At 35.9% G+C, this 22,406-nt stretch overlaps 1 protein-coding gene across 1 annotated transcript; it reads left to right on the top strand.

Moving 5' to 3' along the window:
• The first annotated feature begins 11,848 nt into the window (after nt 1-11,848).
• Nucleotides 11,849-13,367, top strand: LOC131652540 (chalcone synthase 4-like). Its single transcript, XM_058922422.1, has 2 exons — nt 11,849-12,124; nt 12,284-13,367. Exons 1-2 carry the CDS (start codon nt 11,947-11,949, stop codon nt 13,273-13,275), a joined length of 1,170 nt encoding a protein of 389 aa, XP_058778405.1. The 5' UTR covers nt 11,849-11,946; the 3' UTR covers nt 13,276-13,367.
• Nucleotides 13,368-22,406: the final 9,039 nt, after the last annotated feature.

The following is a 22,406-nucleotide window of genomic DNA, read 5'->3' as shown; positions in this document are numbered from 1 at the left end:
ATCGCTAGCGGCAAAGCAAAGATTATTGAAGAGCCGAAGAGTAAGAAGCAGAAGAAGACTGAGGATGTGGCCAAAGCTTTTCTGAGAGGTTCCAAAGGTATATGCATTTCTGAACCTGATTATGTTCCTGCTGTTTGTTCAGAAGCTGCACCAATAGAGGTTGTCCCTACACCTGAACCAGAAAAAGCCACATCAGAATCACCTGTCTTTGTCCATGTTCTTACACCTCCATCTTCTCCTATAACCATTCCTTCCTCTCCACCTACCATAAATCCTGTTCTGGATATACCACCCCTTCAAACTCTCTTTCCATCTCAACCTTCTCTCAATGCCACTCTTGAACATACTCCCTCCACCTCTCAAAACAATCTTTGTGATTCTCCTCTTCCAACCTCTGCATCACATGAGCAGCTGCTCCGTGATTGCAACTACACTCCCAAGCCTCGTCCTGAAGCTGAAGTGGTAGTGTTAGATTCTGATACTGAAGCAGAATCTTCTTATAGGTTGGATAGAGAACCTCATCCGTACTTCACTTCCAACCCTGCCTTTTCAAAAACCCAAATAAAATTCCGCCCTGTATATCCTATTGGTGTAGTTTTTGAAAACATAAAGAGGAATCTCAGAAGTACCTTTGATACTCTCAGAATTGCTGAAAGTTCTGGATTGAATGATGTTGCTATGCGGAACTTCTGGAGGATCTTTCGCAGAGAATCAGATGCTCTGTTTTTAGAACTTCAGGAAGCCTGTGTAGCTGCTGCCCCACGGCCTCGTGGAATTCTGAGGAATTATGAAGACTTCTGGTTTGCTAGTCTCAAAGGAAGACATCTGTTGGAAGAGAAGCCCTTCTTGGATGAGATGGAACAATTAAGATTGGCTGCTGAAATGGAAGCAAATCCTTGCAGGGAGATTGTGGTCTGGATACCTCAATATCATGTTCTACTTGGGGACTTCAAGACTCTCTTTGACTATCTGAGGGAAAATCCTTCTGAGAAAGATCCAAGCTTGGTCATTCCAGAAGTTGTTGACCCACCAGTAGTTGAAGGTCCTTCTGCTCCCAGGAATCTAGCTGCCATTCTTCAGGCACTTGAGAATGGAGACTCGGAAATTCCTGCTGCAGAATATGGAGATGCTTCTATGCAAGAAGCAGATGCTGAAGATCATGTTGCTGAATCAGATCCTGTTGAGGAAATCCATGCAAATGATCTATCCATGGAAGCTACAGATCAAGTTGCTATTCCTGTGGTTGAAAGCGGTGAAGCTTCTTCTGATGAATCTTCTCGTCTTGCAAGGACTCTGGTAGAAATTCAGAAGAGACAGGATGAGCAAAGCTCACTCAATGCTGAGTATAGCGCTTTCATGGTGAGGCAAGAAGGACACAACAATAAGATTCAAGAGATGCTGACCAAGATCTTGTCAAGACTAGGGCCATCTTAGATTGAGTCTATGTTGGTTCTTTCTTTTTGTTGCATCTGTCTTTGTGCATCTAATCTTACTTATCTTCATGTACTTCTGTACCTGCTGTTTGAACTTCAATGAAATCATCTTCTTCCTCCGTGTGTTTCGTTTTGTTTGTCTCTGAATCTTTTTTGCTGTTTGATGATATGACAAAAAGGGGGAGAAATATGTGATAAATGATTTGATTTAATCAGTTGCTCTTACTAACAAGAACTGCAAGTTCTATATGGTTTAAGTGTTTTGCAGGTATAAAGAAGTGAAGAGAATCTTGAAGAAAATCTTCAAAGCAAACACAAGAAGCAAAACCATAAGAAGTGTTATTCTGTAAAAAGAATAAGCTCATGGAAACTGAAGCAAGCTGAGTGCTATCAAGCTTCAGAAATCAGAAGCACTGAAAATAGAATTTAATCCATATCTGTCTATTTGCTTTGACAAAATTCTATTTGCTCTGATACATTATTTTAGCCTATATGGCTCTGATACATATAATGTGTTCGAATATACATTTTATGTTCTGACTCGTTCATGCTGACTTTTGTCGTTTAGTTTTTTGTTCTGTAACATTTCAGGATGTAGAGATGCTCTGATGATGCTCTGGTACATTCAACAATGTTCTGATACAAATCTAGCATGAAGTAAGGTTGGTAGAAATTCAAGCTCTGAAGCTATCCGAGGGAAGCAGAAATCAGAAGCTGTGAATGTTCAGAAGATCAAAGAAATTCAAGTTCTGAAGCTGTCCTAGATGGAAGCAGAAGTCAGAAGCTGTGAATGTTCAGAAGATCAAAGAAATTCAAGTTCTGAAGCTGTCCTAGATGGAAGCAGGAATCAGAAGCTGTGAGTGTTCTAGGGATCTAAAGAAATTCTAATTCTGAAGCTGTCCAATGGAAGCAGAAGTCAGAAGCTATGAATTCTCTGAAGACAGAAGCTTATATGATCGTCTCTACCGAAATAATCAGGGAAGTCTTTTATTAAAGTTCTTCGAGTATTTATTTCAGGGGGAGATTATTTATCTCAGGGGGAGATTGTTAATCTCAGGGGGAGACATATTCATATGCTTATGCTATAGCTGTGTAATTTGTCTTTTGCCGTCTGTTCTTTCTGATCGCAAATTCATATCATTTATATATGTTTTTGTCATCATCAAAAAGGGGGAGATTGTTAGAACAAGATTTGTTCTGATCAATTATCTTAGTTTTGATGATAACAATAATATGAATTTTGCTTAAGATTATATGGTACTCTAATCCAATGCAATTTCCTTTTCAGGAAATATATAAAGAGTACGCATAATTCAGCGCTCAGAAGCTTTGTCTCAAATGGTTCAGCATGCAACATCAGAACATGGTCTGGCAAGACATCAGAAGATGGTCGAAGCAGAATCAGAACATGGGTCTATGGAAGCATCAGAAGAACAAGAGAACAGAAGCACTGAAGTTCTGATGGTATCACGCTCAGAAGCACTTCAAGATCAGAAGATGCTTTGCACCAAGCTGTTTGACTCTGATGATATTCAAACGTTATATTCACAAACATCAGATCAGAAGAAAGTACAAGTGGCAAGCTACGCTGACTGACAAAAGGAACGTTAAAAGCTATTAAAGGCTACGTCAGTAGACACAGCGTGAACAAGGCTCGAGGTAGTTGACAAAAGCGTATAACATTAAATGCGATGCTGTACGGAACACGCAAAGCATTAAATGCACTCAACGGTCATCTTCTCCAACGCCTATAAATATGAAGTTCTGATGAGAAGCAAGGTTAACGATTCTGCACCAAAACAACTCATATTAACTTGCTGAAACGCTGTTCAAACTCAAAGCTCAGAATCTTCATCTTCATCAAAGCTCACTACATTGCTGTTGTAATATATTAGTGAGATTAAGCTTAAACGTTAAGAGAAATATCACAGTTTGTGATTATAGCTTTCAAGAAGCAATTGTAATACTCTTAGAATTGATTACATTAAGTTGTAAGGAACTAGAGTGGTCGTGTGGATCAGAATACTCTAGGAAGTCTTAGAGGTTATCTAAGCAGGTTGTAACTAGAGTGATCGTGTGGATCAGTATACTCTAGAAAAGTCTTAGAGGGTATCTAAGCAGTTGTTCCTGGAGTGATCAGTGTGTGATCAGAAGACTCTGGAAGACTTAGTTGCTGACTAAGTGGAAAACCATTGTAATCCGTGCGATTAGTGGATTAAATCCTCAGTTGAGGTAAATCATCTCTGCGGGGGTGGACTGGAGTAGTTTAGTTAACAACGAACCAGGATAAAAATAACTGTGCAATTTATTTTTATCTGTCAAGTTTTTAAAGCTACACTTATTCAAACCCCCCCTTTTTAAGTGTTTTTCTATCCTTCACCTCCCATATTGGAAAGATAACTTGTTGCGCCATAATCTAGATGTTATGCATATTGAGAAGAATTTTTTTGATAATGTATTTAACACAGTGATGGATGTGAAAGGCAAAACAAAAGATAATGAAAAGGCCAGACAAGACATGGAAAAATGGTGTAACAGAAGAGAGTTGGAGTTGAAGCCTCTACCGAATGGAAAGTTATTAAAACCCAAGGCTTGTTTCACTCTGACTTCCCAAGAAGCTAAAGCTGATTGTCAATGGCTAAAAGATTTGAGAATGCCCGATGGGTATTCATCAAATTTATCAAGGTGTTCTGACCCTAACATTGGGAAGCTGCATGGAGTGAAAAGTCACGATTGTCACATTTTTATGGAACAATTGTTACCAATTGCATTTGGCTCGCTACCCAAACATGTTCCACTAACTGAAATTAGTCAGTTTTTTAGAGATATTTGTGCGTCAGCTTTAAAAGTGGAAGACATCATGAAGTTGGACCAAAACATTGCAATCATTCTTTGTAAGTTGGAACAAGTATTTCCGCCTGGTTTCTTTGACTCCATGGAACATTTACCTGTGCATCTTGCATATGAAGCTTTTCTTGGTGGACCAGTTCAATATAGGTGGATGTATCCGTTTGAAAGGTTCATGGGTGATTCAAAGCGATCAGTGAAGAATAAAGCAAGAATTGAAGGTTCTATATGTGCACATTACCTGCATCGAGAAACATCACATTTTTGCAGTCATTATTTCAATCACTTGATGTTAACTCCTAGAACCATACGGAATCCGGTAAATGTCAACCAGAGGAGTCAATTCACCTTATCAGTATTCGGTCTTCCAGGTCGACCTTCTAGAAAGAAGAGTGTGCATTGGTTGACCCAGAAAGAAATGCAATCCGCACATGTCCATGTCTTGATCAACTGCGTTGAAGTTAAACAATACCTTGAGTAAGTTTACCCAATTTTTTTTACCATTGTTGACAATGTCTGTATACCAAACTTATTTAACTTATGGTGTATATTTTGTAGGGAATTTAACAATGCCTATTTTCATAGTACCGGTGTACAGTCAACATCCGGCGTCATTCATGCTCAATTTCCCTTATGGTTCAAGCAAAGATTGTCTACCGTGTTTCCACCAACTCCAGAAATACTCCATTTGAGAAACTTGGCAGAAGGCCCTATCCAAAGCGCAAATGATTGGCACACATACTTCGTGAACGGATATAAGTTTCACACTGAGGTATGGACCGAAGGGAAAAAAACCATAAACAGTGGTGTATTTGTAAAAGGAGTTACAGATGGTGGTGAAGATGACTTTTATGGAGTTATTAAACATATCTACGAGTTGGTATACCAAGTCGTCTTGTTTTATTGTGAATGGTATGATCCAAGTAGAGGCACAAAAATAGACAAGTCATACGGTACTGTTGAGATTCAAATGAACCGGAAATACAAAGAGTATGATCCTTTCATAATGTCAAATATTGTTAGGCAAGTTTATTATGTACCTTATCCTTCAATTGTGACACGTAAAAGAGGATGGTGTGTTGTAATAAAAACAAAACCGCAAGGTCATATTGAAAATGGCGATCAAGTAGAAGATGTTGCCTATCAAGTTGATAATGTTGATCAAATTAATGAAGTGGTTGCAACTGAAGACATTACAAGTTTGTCTGATACAATTGTTGAGGGACATCAAGTTGATGCATCTATATTGTTGGTTGAAAATAATGTGGATGAAGAGAATGATGAAGAGTTTGAATCCGATGACAACAATAAAGAGAATGACGAAGAGAACGACGAAGAGAATGATGAAGAGAATGATGTGGATAGCGAAGATGAAGAATAACTAAACATTGAATGTATATTTATGTGTTAATGAATATTTATTTATGTGTTAATGAATATCTATTTATGTGTTAATGGATATTTATTAAATATATATTTATGTGTTAATGAATATCTATTTATTTGTTAATGAATATATATTGATCTTAATGAATTTATTATCTTTGTTGATGAATAATAAAATAGGTAAAATGCCACCTAAGAGTAAAGATAGTGGTAAGAAGTCCCAACGTCCGAGGATAGTAGTATGTGACGCGCCTCACATGGTCGTGTCTCCCCGCCCTTAGAGTGTTGATCCTATGTCTTTAGCCAGTACTCAGACTTTTACCCCATTACTCTCCTCCCACACATTCCCGTCTGGGGTACCTGCATCTTTCTAGTACTCTGCGGTACCGCCATCCTGTTAGAACAAGATTTGTTCTGATCAATTATCTTAGTTTTGATGATAACAATAATATGAATTTTGCTTAAGATAATATGGTACTCTAATCCAATGCAATTTCCCTTTCAGGAAATATATAAAGAGTACGCATAATTCAGCGCTCAGAAGCTTTGTCTCAAAGGGTTCAGCATGCAACATCAGAACATGGTCTGGCAAGACATCAGAAGATGGTCGAAGCAGTATCAGAACATGGGTCTATGGAAGCATCAGAAGAACATGAGATCAGAAGCACTGAAGTTCTGATGGTATCACGCTCAGAAGCACTTCAAGGTCAGAAGATCAGAAGATGCTATGCACCAAGCTGTTTGACTCTGATGATATTCAAACGTTGTATTCACAAACATCAGATCAGAAGGAAGTACAAGTGGCAGGCTACGCTGACTGACAAAAGGAACGTTAAAAGCTATTAAAGGCTACGTCAGTAGACACAGCGTGAACAAGGCTCGAGGTAGTTGACAAAAGCGTATAACATTAAATGCGATGCTGTACGGAACACGCAAAGCATTAAATGCTCTCAACGGTCATCTTCTCCAACGCCTATAAATATGAAGTTCTGATGAGAAGCAAGGTTAACGATCCTGATCAAGATTATTCAAAAAGACTTGCTGAAACGCTGTTAAACTCAAAGCTCAGAATCTTCATCTTCATCAAAGCTCACTACATTGCTGTTGTAATATATTAGTGAGATTAAGCTTAAACGTTAAGAGAAATATCACAGTTTGTGATTATAGCTTTTAAGAAGCAATTGTAATACTCTTAGAATTGATTACATTAAGTTGTAAGGAACTAGAGTGATCGTGTGGATCAGAATACTCTAGGAAGTCTTAGAGGTTATCTAAGCAGATTGTAACTAGAGTGATCGTGTGGATCAGTAGACTCTAGAAAAGTCTTAGAGGGTATCTAAGCAGTTGTTCCTGGAGTGATCAGTGTGTGATCAGAAGACTCTGGAAGACTTAGTTGTTGACTAAGTGGAAAACCATTGTAATCCGTGCGATTAGTGGATTAAATCCTCAGTTGAGGTAAATCATCTCTGCGGGGGTGGACTGGAGTAGTTTAGTTAACAACGAACCAGGATAAAAATAACTGTGCAATTTATTTTTATCTGTCAAGTTTTTAAAGCTACACTTATTCAAACCCCCCCCCCCTTTCTAAGTGTTTTTCTATCCTTCACATCCTTCCAGCATCCTGGTGTGCCCTCGTCCTTCCAGCAGGCGGGAGGACCTAGCTTTCCATTCACACATACTGGTGTGCCCCCTCCCAGCTTTCCATTCACACATACTGGTGTGCCCCCGCCCAGCTTTCCATTCGCCCATACTGGCATGCCTTCATCCTTCCAGCAGACTGGAGGATCTGGTTTTTCATATCCCATGCAGATGACTTCATCCTTCCAGCAGACGGGAGGATCCAGCAGTACACATCCGACACAGGCTGGACGATCTCCTAGTCCACGCCCCACACAGGCTGGATGATCTCCCCGTCCACGTCCGACACAGGCTGGACGATCTCCTAGTCCACGCCCCACACAGGTTGGAGGCTCACGCACCCCACATCCCACACATGTACCAGCCCGTGAGGTTGATGAGGCAGTTGATGAGATAGATGGAGCTGATCTTCGTGGGAGGGATGATCCTGATGAGATTCATGTCGTTGACGGTAGATTTTGGATTCAGCCCGAAGGAAGCAAGTAAGTTTCCTATTTAAAAACTTTTATAGTATGTATACATTTTCATTTTTTGTATAAATTTATATCTAACATTTTCATTTTTTGTTTCAGTTTTACGCCGAGTCAGACTGCTGCTAGGATTGTTAACTATATAATTCAGCAGATGTATAAATCAGCTTTTAAGAGCTATGGGGACGTCGAGAATAAAGATGAATGGTTTAGAATGTTTAAGGTATTGTTATTTATTTAAGTTGTGCATTTAATTTATTTTTTTAGTTATGGTTATTTAAATGAAATTCTCATTATAATTACTTAATATTTTATTTTAATGTCATACAAAACATTATTGCAGGAGAAATGTGTGTTGGATCCATTGAGTGAAAAAGCCGTTCAGAAAGTTTTCAATACCAAATGCTCTAAAAGAATGTATGATATGTTGCGGCGAGTAAGGGAGAGTTATGAGCTTCACGGCATCCGTCCTAGCTGGATAGGCGAGAAGGTTTTTCAGGAGCTTGTAATATATTGGAGGACTCCAGAATTCCGGGCTAAATCAAAAACTTTTAAGAAGATGAGGGCATCTGAAAAGGGCGGTTGTGTCAACACAGTTGGAAGTATTAGCACCGCCGAGCATGCCCGACGATTGATAAAAAAATTTAAAATTTTTAAGTTACATCTTTATTCATAATATATTTTACTAATTATTTTTAATTATATTATTTAGGCTAAGGAGTTGGGGAGAAGACCATTGATGTCTGAGCTGATTTCGAGGACCCGGACAAGGAGATCGGGAGGTGTTGTCGACGAGCGCACGAGGATGTATCTTGTAAGTGAAATTTACGTTGTTTATTTTTTTTAAATTAATACAAAATTTGTGACGTGAATTTCATGTGGCAATTGATAAATTGCCACGTGAAAATCATGTGGCAAATCATAAGTTGTGACGTGAAAATCACGTGGCAACTTTTTAATATATTTTAATTTATTATGTACATATTTATTTAGTATAATTAAATATGCATGTAAATATTTAACTTAAATTTTTTTATTGAATATGTGTGCAGGAAGAATATGATAGACGGCTTGCCATTTTTCTGGAAAATAATCCTCAGTTCATGCCAGCAGAGGGGGAGCCGCTTAACGCGGATGTTGATCATTACATTTGGTGCGAGGTTATAAAAGAAAAGGGGCCTAATGGTTGCTTTTTTGGGGCTGGAAATTTGGCGTCCAGCTATAGACGTGGTGACCGCAATCTGTTTCAAAGAGTTCAGGATGGAGAGGGTGGATCGCGTCAACCAAATCTGACACAGGAACAAACTGAATTAATAAGACAATTGGCGAGACGCGAAAATGAGGCCCAGATGGAGATGATGCGGAAGAAGCAGTCTGATATGGAGGAGCAGCATGCGCGGCAGATAGAGGGCATTATGAAGAAGCAAGCTGAGATGGAGGAGCAGATGAGACGGTTTATGCAAGGAGGTGGAAATTACAGTAATGCTCCTCCTCAAGAGCCGGAGGATGACGGAGTGGCTGATGATTTTAATCCGGATAATTATTTTCGGGATGATGATGCCTCTTAAAAATATTTTGTATTTTATTTGTTTTTAATTTATATTTATGTAACTTATTCTACATTTTAATTCATTAAAATATTAGTTTTAAATTTTTAGTTTTATTTAATTGAATTTATTATATAAAGTTTATTATATGAATTTATTTTTTAAAATTTTATTATATAAATTTTATTATATAAATTATATTTTATAGATTTTATTATGTAAATTTTATTTTATAGATTTTATTATATAAATTTTATTATATATAAATTTTATTATATATATTTTATTATATATATTTTATTATATATTAATTAATTATATAAAACCAATAAAACCAATCACATTGAATGTAATATCTATTTATTATATAAATTTTATTTTATATATTTTATTATATAAATTTTATTATATATAAATTTTATTATATAAATTCTATTATATATAAATTTTATTATATAAATAAATTAATTAATTATATAAAATCAAATACATCCTGCGTATTAATTTTTTTTTAAAAAAAAAGTATTTAATGTAGCGATGTGGAAAACACGTCGCTACATTGGTCAACAAACACACTTTTCCACACCTGCCACACCTGCTGTGTGTGCAGGGAGCTGTTTCCTATGTAATTCTGTTGCGACGTTGGAGTCACGTCGCTACTTTCTGACGTGGTCTCTACGTCGCTACAATGTTGCCACTTTAGCTCCTGCGACGTGTTGACCCACGTCGCTAATTTATTGTTGCCACGTGATTTTACAAGTTGCGACGTGTTGTCCAGACAACATTTTTTGTAGTGTAACTAATGAAAATGGTAATTAATAAGCTCAATTAAAATTGTGTAAATAAAAGCCAATTAGAAAGCTTGTTGGCACATTGATTCCCTTTCTGAAATACACGAGTGATGAGGAAGCTCGTACTTCTCGTTTTAGAGACACAATTAATCCACCAGTTTCTTAACATCCAAGTAACTTCCAAAGGGTTTCTAAAGGCATGCAAAGCAAATTTGGAATTGCATTCAATCCAAAACTTTTACAAGCTATTTTTATTTTTATTTTGGTATTGATTACCAGCCATTTTCGAAGGCAGTTTCAATAGCGTACATTAAGCCATTTAACTCTGCCTCAAAAAAAAACTCTGCCTCAAAGACAGTCGTGTGACTAAGAGCAATTTTAATGATCGCATCTTTAATTATTTTTGTCATATTTTGTGTGTCTAAATGATCACATTGCATTTGAGGAATCTATAAACAATCTAAATTATTTTTGTTTAATTATAAATAAGCAACGTATATTAGGTCTCACCAATGATAAAAAAAAAACTAAGGAATAGAATTTAAAAGCTAAGTAATCTCTAAGTTCTCACCATTGGAAATGCTCTAAGAAAAAAGGCAAAAGAACCAAGATGATTTTCAATATTATTTCTAATTACACCTCCACAATAGAAAATCGATGTAAAAATTGTCTATTACATCATGTGGACAGGAAAACCGATGTAAAATATGGCATCTATATTTTTTATTAAAAAATTGCATTATTTTTCACATCAGATGTCTGAATTCAACCGTTGTGGTATGTTAATTTTTCACATCGAACATTGGCCCGATGTAAAATATCTCTGACTTATTATATTGCCTGACTTTACATCGGACCCATGCCCGATATAAAAAATACTTTGTAAGTTGCATGGCAAAGATTGAGAAGGGAAACTCCATTTGTATTAGCTTTAACCCGATCAATGTAACAAAAATTAAATTAATGATATATAGCCAATTTGAATATTATAAAAAAGCCACAATTAATATTTTAATATATAAATGCACAAATACCAAATTAACCTATGAAAATGAAACGTGTTTTAAAAGGGGAAAAAAATGTATAAGTACTTTGTATTTATTTTATATAGTGATCTATTAACTTAAAAAGAATTAACTCATCCAACCTTTCCTTCTTTATGATAAAAACCACTTAACTCAATACATATATATACAATCAAAGTGTAATGTAATTTAAAGTCAATGATTCCAAAAATATATATATATATATATATATATATATATATATATATATATATATATATATATATATATATATATATATATATATATATATATATATAATGTATCATTCCAAATCAATCTAATTACAATCAATATATAATTAGAGCAACCAATCAGCTTGCACATAAGTCGGCCACATCCTTAATTAATTAACTCATTTATATGCAACTTGGTTTTATGAAGTGGGTAATTTTCACCACACATGTTAAATGGTGAAATAATTTTATTATGAAAAAATTGCAAGCCAGTTTGGTACGTAAGTAGTATATTAAAAAAACAAAAAGTTTGACTAGAAAGGGTCTTAAAAAACTCATTCGGGTATTTTCCACCAAACACTTACATGGTCAGTTCCACCAAGCCTGCAGCCATAGAATATTACAAGTGTTTTTGTGAATCTCGTGGAGCTACCCTCCTTTCTTCACACTATAAAACCATCTAACCTCAAACATGTTAATTACAACACAACACTCTTCGTACCCTTTCCTTTTCTACAACAACCAGTTCTACAAACCTTCAACTAAGTCATATCATAACTTTGCTACCTAGAAACTAGTATTCAATATATCAAGATGGTGACTGTTTCTGAAATTCGTAAGGCTCAAAGGGCAGAAGGCCCTGCAACCATCTTGGCTATTGGCACAGCAAATCCAGCTAACTGTGTTGAACAAGCCACATATCCTGATTTCTACTTTAGAATCACTAACAGTGAGCACAAGACTGTTCTCAAAGAGAAATTCCAACGCATGTGTAAGTATATATTATGTTATGATCACCATTCTTAAATACTTACACCAACTTGATACAAATTGTTTGCATTGAGAGACATATTATTATGTCATTGGTTTTGGTATTATTACCTAAAAATTGTTGTGCTGATGATATGTCATTTATTTGTAACTACTGCAGGTGATAAATCTATGATCAAGAGGAGATACATGTATCTAACTGAGGAGATTTTGAAAGAAAATCCTAGTCTTTGTGAATACATGGCACCTTCATTGGATGCTAGGCAAGACATGGTGGTGGTGGAGGTACCTAGACTAGGGAAGGAAGCTGCTGTCAAAGCTATCAAAGAATGGGGTCAACCAAAATCAAAGATTACTCACTTAATCTTTTGTACCACAAGTGGTGTAGACATGCCTGGAGCCGATTACCAACTCACCAAACTCTTAGGTCTTCGTCCATATGTGAAGAGGTATATGATGTACCAACAAGGGTGCTTTGCTGGTGGCACGGTGCTCCGTTTGGCTAAGGACTTGGCCGAGAACAACAGAGGCGCTCGTGTGTTGGTTGTTTGTTCTGAAGTCACTGCGGTTACATTCCGTGGTCCTAGTGATACTCACTTGGACAGTCTTGTTGGACAAGCGTTATTCGGAGATGGAGCTGCTGCACTTATTGTTGGTTCTGACCCAGTACCAGAGATTGAGAAACCTATTTTTGAGATGGTTTGGACTGCGCAAACAATTGCACCTGATAGTGAAGGAGCCATTGATGGTCACCTTCGTGAAGCGGGGCTAACTTTTCACCTTCTTAAAGATGTTCCTGGGATTGTTTCAAAGAACATTGGTAAAGCATTGGTTGAGGCTTTCCAGCCATTGGGAATTTCTGATTACAACTCAATCTTTTGGATTGCACACCCAGGTGGACCTGCAATTTTAGATCAAGTGGAACAAAAGCTAGCCTTGAAGCCTGAAAAGATGAAGGCCACTAGGGAAGTACTTAGTGAGTATGGAAATATGTCAAGTGCTTGTGTGTTGTTTATCTTAGATGAAATGAGAAAGAAATCAATGCAAGACGGTTTGAAGACAACTGGAGAAGGACTTGAATGGGGTGTGTTATTCGGTTTTGGACCTGGACTTACCATTGAGACAGTAGTTCTACGCAGTGTGACTATATGAGATGCTTAATTTTATTTATTTTCATCTATTTCTTGATTTTTTTTATGTATGTCTGGAATTCAACATGTACCATCATATAAAAATAATATAATTGTGATCAACATTTTATTCTAATAGTCGTTATTTATTTTGAAAATAATTAATATATATTTTCATGTACTACTTTCTAATTTGTTTGTGATTTTACTTTTTTAGTTCACAAAACTATACTAAGAAATTACTTATGTCCCCTCTATTGCAGATTTTTTAACTCCTCCAAAAAATGTTAATTATGGAGTTGGATTTTTTGTGAGCTACAAAACTAATGAAAACGTAAGTGAAAGTAAATCAGAAAGATATAGGATGAATTGTGTGAAAAAGACTTTTCTTTATTTACTGTGTACATACATTGTAGATGAAATATATAATGAGTATTTATAAGTAAAACTAATCCTTCTTTAAACATCGTGGAATACGAAACCTACCTCTAGAGCTTCTTGTTAAGATTCACAAAAGAAACATCCATATTTTAGGATATTCACTTTGTATTGGACTAATCAAATTCATATAAAAGGTTCTAGAGCTTCCCCAACTATCTGATGTTGCATCTTCGGGTGTCACGTCACTTTGTATTGGACTAATCAAATTCATATAAAAGGTTCTAGAGCTTCCGCAACTATCTGATGTTGCATCTTCGGGTGTCACGTCTTGACATTATTTTCATTGAACACTAAACAAGAGAATGAACAATTAAATACTTGTAGTGGCCACAAATAGAAATTGTTTTTAAATTCTCATAAGAACTGTATACATCTCATTTGAAATGAATCATTCTTCCTTGATGACATGCACCTTCAGACCTTGCATACACAACTGACTTATGTTTAATACAAGAGTCATCAGTCTGTAGGTTAAGAAGATCATAACCAAAACCTTTGATAATCCATATTGTACTCTGAAGTTGTCCAACTCCTTTAATTTTCCCTTATAGTATTATCAACATAAATTACAAGTGGATACAATGAGACTAGACATCCACAAGTTAAACACTTTTATTGTAGGCAAGTGTCTAGAACAGTCACTACCAAAATACAAAACATCTTAGTTGAAGTTCTAAGAAGGGTACGAGAAATACAACAAATAACATCTCCCCTGAGTTTCAACCACAACTTCGTTAACCATAGTTGTTTTTTACATTTAGAGGAAGTTAACAAAAATAGATTGTTAAAATCAACTTTCTACATAGGAAAACTCTTCAGTGTAAGTATTTGATATAGCTTGAGTTTTTCAGATGTTTTGGCACAATGCTAAGACATTTAGCTAGACATCATTGACTCAGCTTGACTTTTGATAGAAACAATCTTTTGTCACTTGAGTTTTTTCACTTCCTGTTAAAGCTTGAAAACTTAACCTCCTTTTAGACTTCCAATTTTCTTTCCACAAAAAAAAACTTCCTTTGACTGAGATGAACTATCCTTACAAGGTTGATTAGAATATAAAGTATGAAAGTTATTAGAGTTGCCTCACCCTGTAGAATATATATGGTAGACACACCTTCCTTCTCTTAAACCATAAGATACAAAATAGTCACCTCCTGTATTTTTCATGGTTGACAACCTTTTACATTCTAGATGCATATATCTTGAATGAGCAGTTATCTTGTCAAGAAATAATTCTTCAAAAGGAAATCCTTATTAGAAGTTCATCTTCCAGCCAAACCAATAACATCTTAGCAAGAAACATAATCAAAATCACCTTCCTGATTAGACTAAGAAATAGAAAACCTATACAGTTATTCTTGAGATAAGTAAGGCATTCTGCTCCACACATATCCAAGGTTTTCACACCCATATACTTGAATGTTATGACATTGATTGATCTATACTCCAGTTCCAGTCTTTTCTTGAGTGTAGTATACTTGTTGAACTAAACACAAATGTCCTTGACATTCTGGCATATCTCCTCAACACCTGGTTAGATTGTTTTTCAAGGAACTAATAAGAAGCCCTTCCTTAGAGACCAGGGCATAAGATCCTAAAGGTTGGAAACAGCAAAAAATGATCTTATTAAGATTCAAAGATTTTCCATTTTCATGTCAAACCTCTTGAGTAAAGACCAGAGAATCTCCTTCTTGGTAATCGTTTATTTTGAACTATTTTCTCCCAACTGCACTTTGATGTGCCTTTATGAGTGGACTTGAGGAACTCCCAAGTATCTTGGGTCACAACACAAGTAATGTAGAGAGTTCACTGATTCCATAGATAATTAAGTTGATGATATCAGAGTGGCTAGAGCCAACTCAAATATTTCCCTTTTTATCTCTTCAACACCATGATTCTCCTATCCTGATAATTCTTCAAGATCTGTTTTCTATAAATACCTAGAATGATAATACTCCATCCTTCCAACAAGAACAGTAGTACCAGTAAAATACTCCCTGAAGCTCACTCAATGGACCAGGGTGCCTACTCTGATACCAATTGAAATTTCTGATACAAGTAAAACATGTTAATACTAATGTCTTTACATCAGAACAATGTCGAGACAGATGTTACGACATCGGATTCTGAATTGAACATATTCATCAAGCTGAATTTGATCTTAATTAAAATTGAAGAATGATAAATAACACATAAAGTTGTTAACTCAATTCAGTGCAACAACACATAATCTAGGGGCTACCAAGTCAGGAAGGAAGTTCACTATCAACAGTATTAGTTCAAAGCTAAACAGTCTCAGTTTATAACTTTTCGCCTAATCACTACCCATCTCCACTTCTTCCTAGAAATAGATATCTAAACCAAGGAAGTCGATATCCCACAACCAAAATCACCGGAGTGATATCAAACAACCCCAATCCTAGTGATTGTATCAAGAAACAACTTAACAAGAAGATCATTCTTCCAAAACAAAAAATCAACTCTTTTGCTTCAAAGCTTCAAGAGTGAGAACGAAACTCAACTCATTACCTAAAGGCTTCTAAGTGAGAACAAAATGTCTACCACAAGTATTAGAAGATACAAGGGTGACAAATACCTACACAAGAGACTCTCAAACCTGCAACTCTAAGCTTCCCCTAATTTACAAAATTTTGAAAGTACGAATTATATTAGGTCAGGTCTTCTCTTTAAATACACCTCTGCAGTCCATGGGCTTCAAAATCTACATCCAAATATTTCTTAATCCATAAGTTGATTGATGCACCAAACGTGTAAATAAATTTCCTTAATACTTGGAACACAAATATCAATTTTCCTAAATTGTCTTAGCATCCAATTTTGGCAACTTGCATATCTGGAGATACAAAAGGATGTTCCATATTAAATCTTCTTGACCTGCGAAAAATTGAGATATATCCAAAAAAAATATCACATAATCAAATCAAATCTGTCAAGATTTAAAAACAGATTGTGCTAATGTTCTGGTATAACATATCACAATATCTATTAGGACATCTTTCCTGAGCAACATGTTAGAACATATTCCATAACATATTTGCAGTAAATCATGTTTTAGAAAAATTGTGTCAATCCTAAAATCATGGTATAAAGACCTTCTTTTATCTTTTTCTCGCATAATAAGAAGAAGATTGGAAATAACTTAAGGTGACATTTCTTTCGCAAAACTAACTAAATGGGTCCTGTTGTGTACAACATATGTGAGTGGTGCTAATACATTCCTCTTACGTAACTGACTCTCGAACCCTAATTTGATTGTGATGACCATCTTATCCTCCGTTCTTTGTGGGTTTTATCGATATTTTACATTTCCTTTTGTAATAAATAAAGTTTGGTCTATTGTATTTCGAGTGTGCGATGTACTCAAGTATTTTTTCGCACCGCGATAGCTGTAGACTCTTTTGGCGACATTTCCTAAAGCAAGTCCACCCTAGTTTAGTTTGTTTTGTGGTATTGATAGATTTGTTTATTCATTTCCTTATATATCTCATACGTGTTATTATTACTAATTATTCATCTGTTGTATGGTTGGAATCTTTTGATATTTGGCATATTGTGAGGAAAAACTCACTACCCATGCTTTGAGAAAACACCTAGGAGAGGATGGTGGTTGCATAGTATTGACCTGTTGGACGTAATTGTCTTGTTGGGTTGATGTGAAATCCTGCCTAGAGTAGATTATTTAGGAAGTGTTGTGGCTCGTAAGTTATTTGCATTGACGATAATATTTTCAAAACGGGTATGTGACTCTAGGGACCTTTAGTATAACCCTAAACTGATAGCTATTAAGGATGATGGTTTAGTACTTGTTAAACGTACATGTCTCGTTGGGTTGGTGCAAAAACCTCTCTCATAATATATTCCATTGGAGATACTATTGGATAGCAAGTTATTTGTTGTGATTACCGTATTTTTAAGGAGAATCCATGACTTTGGGAACTGCGCCTAGAACCTTGGAGTCGATGGTTGCATATTGTTGACTTGTTAGACATAACTATCTTGTGGCTTTAAGAATCATAAAACCTTAGAGCCATCATATTATGGGAATCATTTTGTACCATGTATCCACAAACCTTCTTGTCATAAGGAACCCGTACGCGGACTATTTAAATTGCATCGTACATTCTCTTCTTGCATCCATGCATAACATAACTTTGAATTTCATTTTAGCAGTATGCATATGCATCACACGTGTATATTTACCCACAAAAAACTAAAATATCCATACCTTTTTCCATCAAAACAAGACAAGTTGATTCCTCAACATCCTTACGAGACGAGCAACGTTTCTCAAAGAAAAGGGAAAACCTTTTGTGGTGATTAAATTCTATGTAACTGGTGTTGTTAGAATTTTATCACAATTGAATTATCGTAAGACACATATTGTGTAATATACAATAGTTCAATTACTCATTGTTGAACAATCTATGAGTTTTGTGAATTGTGTATTTGTCGAAGTGATAAAATTCAATAAAAGTATAATTCTCATTTTTTCACTCTAAGTATTTCGCGCGCAAATATAAAAAAACCTTTGATAATCCATTTTGGAAAATCAGATGAATTTTTATTTTTAGTGTATTCACCCTCTTCTAGACTGTTACCCCACTCCATATTCTCATCCAACAACATTCTCCTAGAAAGTAGGGATTCAACGGTCCACCATTGACTAGTGGGTAGTTATCATTCCCAAGAAAACCCTGGGCCTAAGGGCCCTTATAAGTACTTATCCCCTAACGGGAGATGGGCATATCATAACTTAACCAGCATTACACCCTAAGTTTGACGCCCACATACAAAGCCTCTCACCCCACGTGAGTTGGCTTGTCTCACCACCCTAAACACCATCCTATAAGGTCTCTGAGTATCCCTTATCCTTTAAGGCATACCACATGTACCTGTACTTTTTAACTAGTACACTTTCATACTTCTGAAACACAACAGAAGCAACAAAGCGGATGTAAAAAAAACAAAACAAATTATTGAATAAAATAATAGAATTATACAACTAAAAACGATAAAATTATTGATTCCAATAGTTAAACTAATGTTAACATCGTTAAGAATATTCTTAGAAGTCTCATGGGAAGATAGAAATATAAGGTAACTCTCATACAAGAGAAAATAGACCATAACAAGTTTGACTTAGAATAACACACAACCTCCCTCTAAAGTCTTAATATTGAGTATAGTAAAGATAAGTCCAAAAGGAAACCCAAGTCCATTGTCCTTAATTCTAAAGGCAAGAAAGTAGTGACAACAACTTTCAAAGTTGAATAATCGGAGGAAAATGAACCTCGGGATCAAAGTGAAGCATCACCTAGGTGAAAACACAATCCAAATCGCTCTCAGAGATGAAAGTGGAGGTGGTGTCCAACATCTACTGATCTAGCCACAATGGTGAGTTGTCCCTCTTTCCTTTCTAAGCATAATAGGTGGAATCTCCATTCTGAAAAATCTGTCAACACAGAAAAGAAAAATATGAAGAAACAACATAATATAAAAGCAACAATAAAGATTCAGTGCTTCGTTTAAACATACAAAGAATAAAAGTTCGAGCATTAGAGATCCCCAAAACCTTATTATCCACAAAATACTTATAATGAAGGAAGTGAAAGTAATAAGAAAGATGCAGGTCTTATCTTAAAAGAAATGAGTTGATCGCTTATGTGCCACATGTACCACCAAATGAGATGTCGTAGATGAAACTAATCAGAAAACCATCATAGAAGAGCTCAGAAGAAAAAGGTAAGTTGATGACACAAAAGAAAAGGAGTTTTTACATTTCACAAATGACAAAAAGGGGAAAAATACTTCAAAAAAATCTTTATATCTGGCTTAACCACATGGTATTGTACAAACTGCTTTATGGGGAATATAAAACCCCATTATTAACGATCCAAATCTCCTCGTGAGTTATTCGAGGCACTCAGGTATCCTAAAAGATCAAGAGGTATCGTTTACTAACTAGTGTAAGAATACGTGCAAAAATTCCCTAATGCTACATGTTACAAAGATAATATTTAATGTGCCCGTTCCTAGCGAAAGTGACGTCCCATCAAGACTCTTCGTCTACTCTTTCCAAGCACCCGACGTGGGGGGATACATGGCAAACCATTGCTCTACTAAGCAGGGACATGATGCCAATTGCTATGGGTTGTTTCCAAGGTCCAAAGCTAAAGTCCCTAGAGCCCGGTCAAGCAGCAGAGCACATGGATGAGGTGATCCCTCATTCTTCTAAGAGTAGAAAACTCCTTCCTCCATATGTTCCATATGCAATTACATGACCAATTCTTTAGTACCACAAGAGAGGGAGAAGCTACTTCTCAATCCAAAACCTTAAGATATTAGGTATATGAGTATTCTCTCTTATAAATCCATCATTCCATCCATTCATAGACGATGTGAGACCTAACCACTCACACTTGCACCCAACAAACTCTCCTACATGTGCGAATCCCCCACATCATATAACATGATCTAACTCTTCCACAAAGTCGAACCATGACTCAGATAATACTTGTTGAGAAAATTGACATAAGTAAAAATAAAGAGCACAATTACAACACAATGAAAAAACATGAAAACTCCAAAATCGAAGGAAAATCCATGACTGTTATCAAATGACAATCAGAGAATAACACCATGTGGAAATTATTACAATATATAATATACCCCTCCCAGACCTTAGTACACCCACACTTCCTAAAGCAAATATTTAACTACATCTCAAACACTTTAACACAAGACAAGCTTAAAATGCTTTTGAACGATGTATTTCGTAATGAAGAACTTGAGTCCATTATATAACCATTGCATTCCCTATTTATTTATAGGACTAAACAATGTGAGACTTCTTTAACATGTATATTTTCAACCAACACCAACACTTTACTGTCTCATGTCCCGCTCCCTCTCTCTCTCTCTCTCTCTCTCTCTCTCTCCCTCTCTCTCTCTCTCCACATGCACACACATTCTCTCTTTTCCCCCTTATCCCTCTCTCACACACATTCTTTGCCCCTTCTTATATTTTCTTTCAAACCTATCTCTCTATCTCTCCCACTCTCTCCCCCCATCTCTCTCTCTCTCTCTCCTCTCTCTCTCTCTCTCTCTCCTCTCTCTCTCTCTCTCTCTCTCTCTCTCTCCTCTCTCTCTCTCTCTCTCTCTCTCTCTCTCTCTCTCTCTCTCTCTCTCTCTCTCTCTCTCTCTCTCTCTCTCTCTCTCTCTCTCTCTCTCTCTCTCTCTCTCTCTCTCTCTCTCTCTCTCTCTCTTCCCCTCCCTCGCACACACACACACACACACACACACACATGCGCGCGCAGGCACATACACACGCATTTTTAATTTCTTTCTTATTTCTTCCTCTTATCACCAGAGAGATCATTCATCCTTTCTTTTTCTCCCTCTCCACTCTATCTTTATTATCTCCCTCATGTTTCTTTCTTTATATATATTTCTCCCTTCCCATTTTTTAATATTTACATTCATCAACATCAATATTTTATCCATTACGTAAATACATCAAATAGGGTTGAATACAAAATTATTTGTCCAATGTATTTTTTTTTTTTTGGAAAAGCCAAAAGGTAAAATCCACAAGATGCGCTAAAAACATTACACCTGAATCCAAGATAAAGTTGCACCAAAACACTACAACCAGAACCAAAATAAACAAAAATAATACACCCTAACACCAACACAAAATTTGCTTCAAAATAATTGCTACACATGAACAATTAAAAAAAAGCACAAATTATAAACAAAGCATCCTAAAATTACAACCAATCCACATCCTAAACCCAAGCCAAAGCAGACAAGATATCAAAAAAATCCAACCACACAATAGGAGATACACCAAGCCAAAAAGGATCCAGAAATTCTAAGATTTTGCACAATTTCACAAATATATCCTCTAACCTTCCATGGCATGCCCAAGGATTCAAGCACCATTGAGTTAAAACATATCCCAAACTGTTGGATTTGATGCTCATTCATTTCCAAGACAACAACTTCACTTCTTCACACATTTTATCCATGCAAATTTTGATGTTATGAAATATCTTTCCATTTCTTGGCTTCCAAGTGCTCCATATGCAGGCAAACCATACCACAACTACGCGCTTAGAGGCCCAACTGCCTCTGTTAATTAGTTCCACAAACTGATCAAGATGTTGACAACTATCATTATGTAATGTTGTTGACACTCAAAACAGCACGTACTTTGCTCTATATACCTGAAAAAATCGGACACAAAAAAAGATGCGACGTTGATTCTTCCTCTCCACAACCATTAGCGCATCGGGTATGCACTTTAGCAAGCACTCCTCTCCACAACCATTAGCGCACCGTGTATACTCTTACACATCGAGTAATAAAATGACCTATCATTACCAAATAAATTCAGAGTATATCAACAAATTCACTCCCAATCCATAAAATATCAATAAGAGACCGTCACAAGCAAACTATTTGTATTATTTGACCCCAATATGTAAAAAATATAGTAAACATGATTAATATTAAAATATAATTTCATCTCTTAACAAATTTTGAATATCCCAAAACGAATAGAGTGGAACAAAATGAAACAAATTGAAATAGAGTTGGATAGAGTGGAGTAGAATAAATATTTTATTCTATTATTTATATATTTTAAAATGAAATATAATAAAATGATATTTCATCTAAATTGAAAAA

Source organism: Vicia villosa, linkage group LG2, assembly GCF_029867415.1.
Source record: "Vicia villosa cultivar HV-30 ecotype Madison, WI linkage group LG2, Vvil1.0, whole genome shotgun sequence".
Classification (NCBI taxonomy): Eukaryota; Viridiplantae; Streptophyta; class Magnoliopsida; order Fabales; family Fabaceae; genus Vicia; species Vicia villosa.
The sequence above is the reverse complement of the archived record's forward strand: the minus strand, read 5'-3'. Positions and strand labels throughout refer to the sequence as shown.

Bases quoted from the DNA above. Each gene is read 5' to 3' on its own strand.
- LOC131652540 (XM_058922422.1), top strand. From the start codon at position 11,947: ATGGTGACTGTTTCTGAAATTCGTAAGGCTCAAAGGGCAGAAGGCCCT. The intron at 12,125-12,283 runs GTAAGTATATAT...TAACTACTGCAG, and splicing joins AGAGAAATTCCAACGCATGT to GTGATAAATCTATGATCAAG.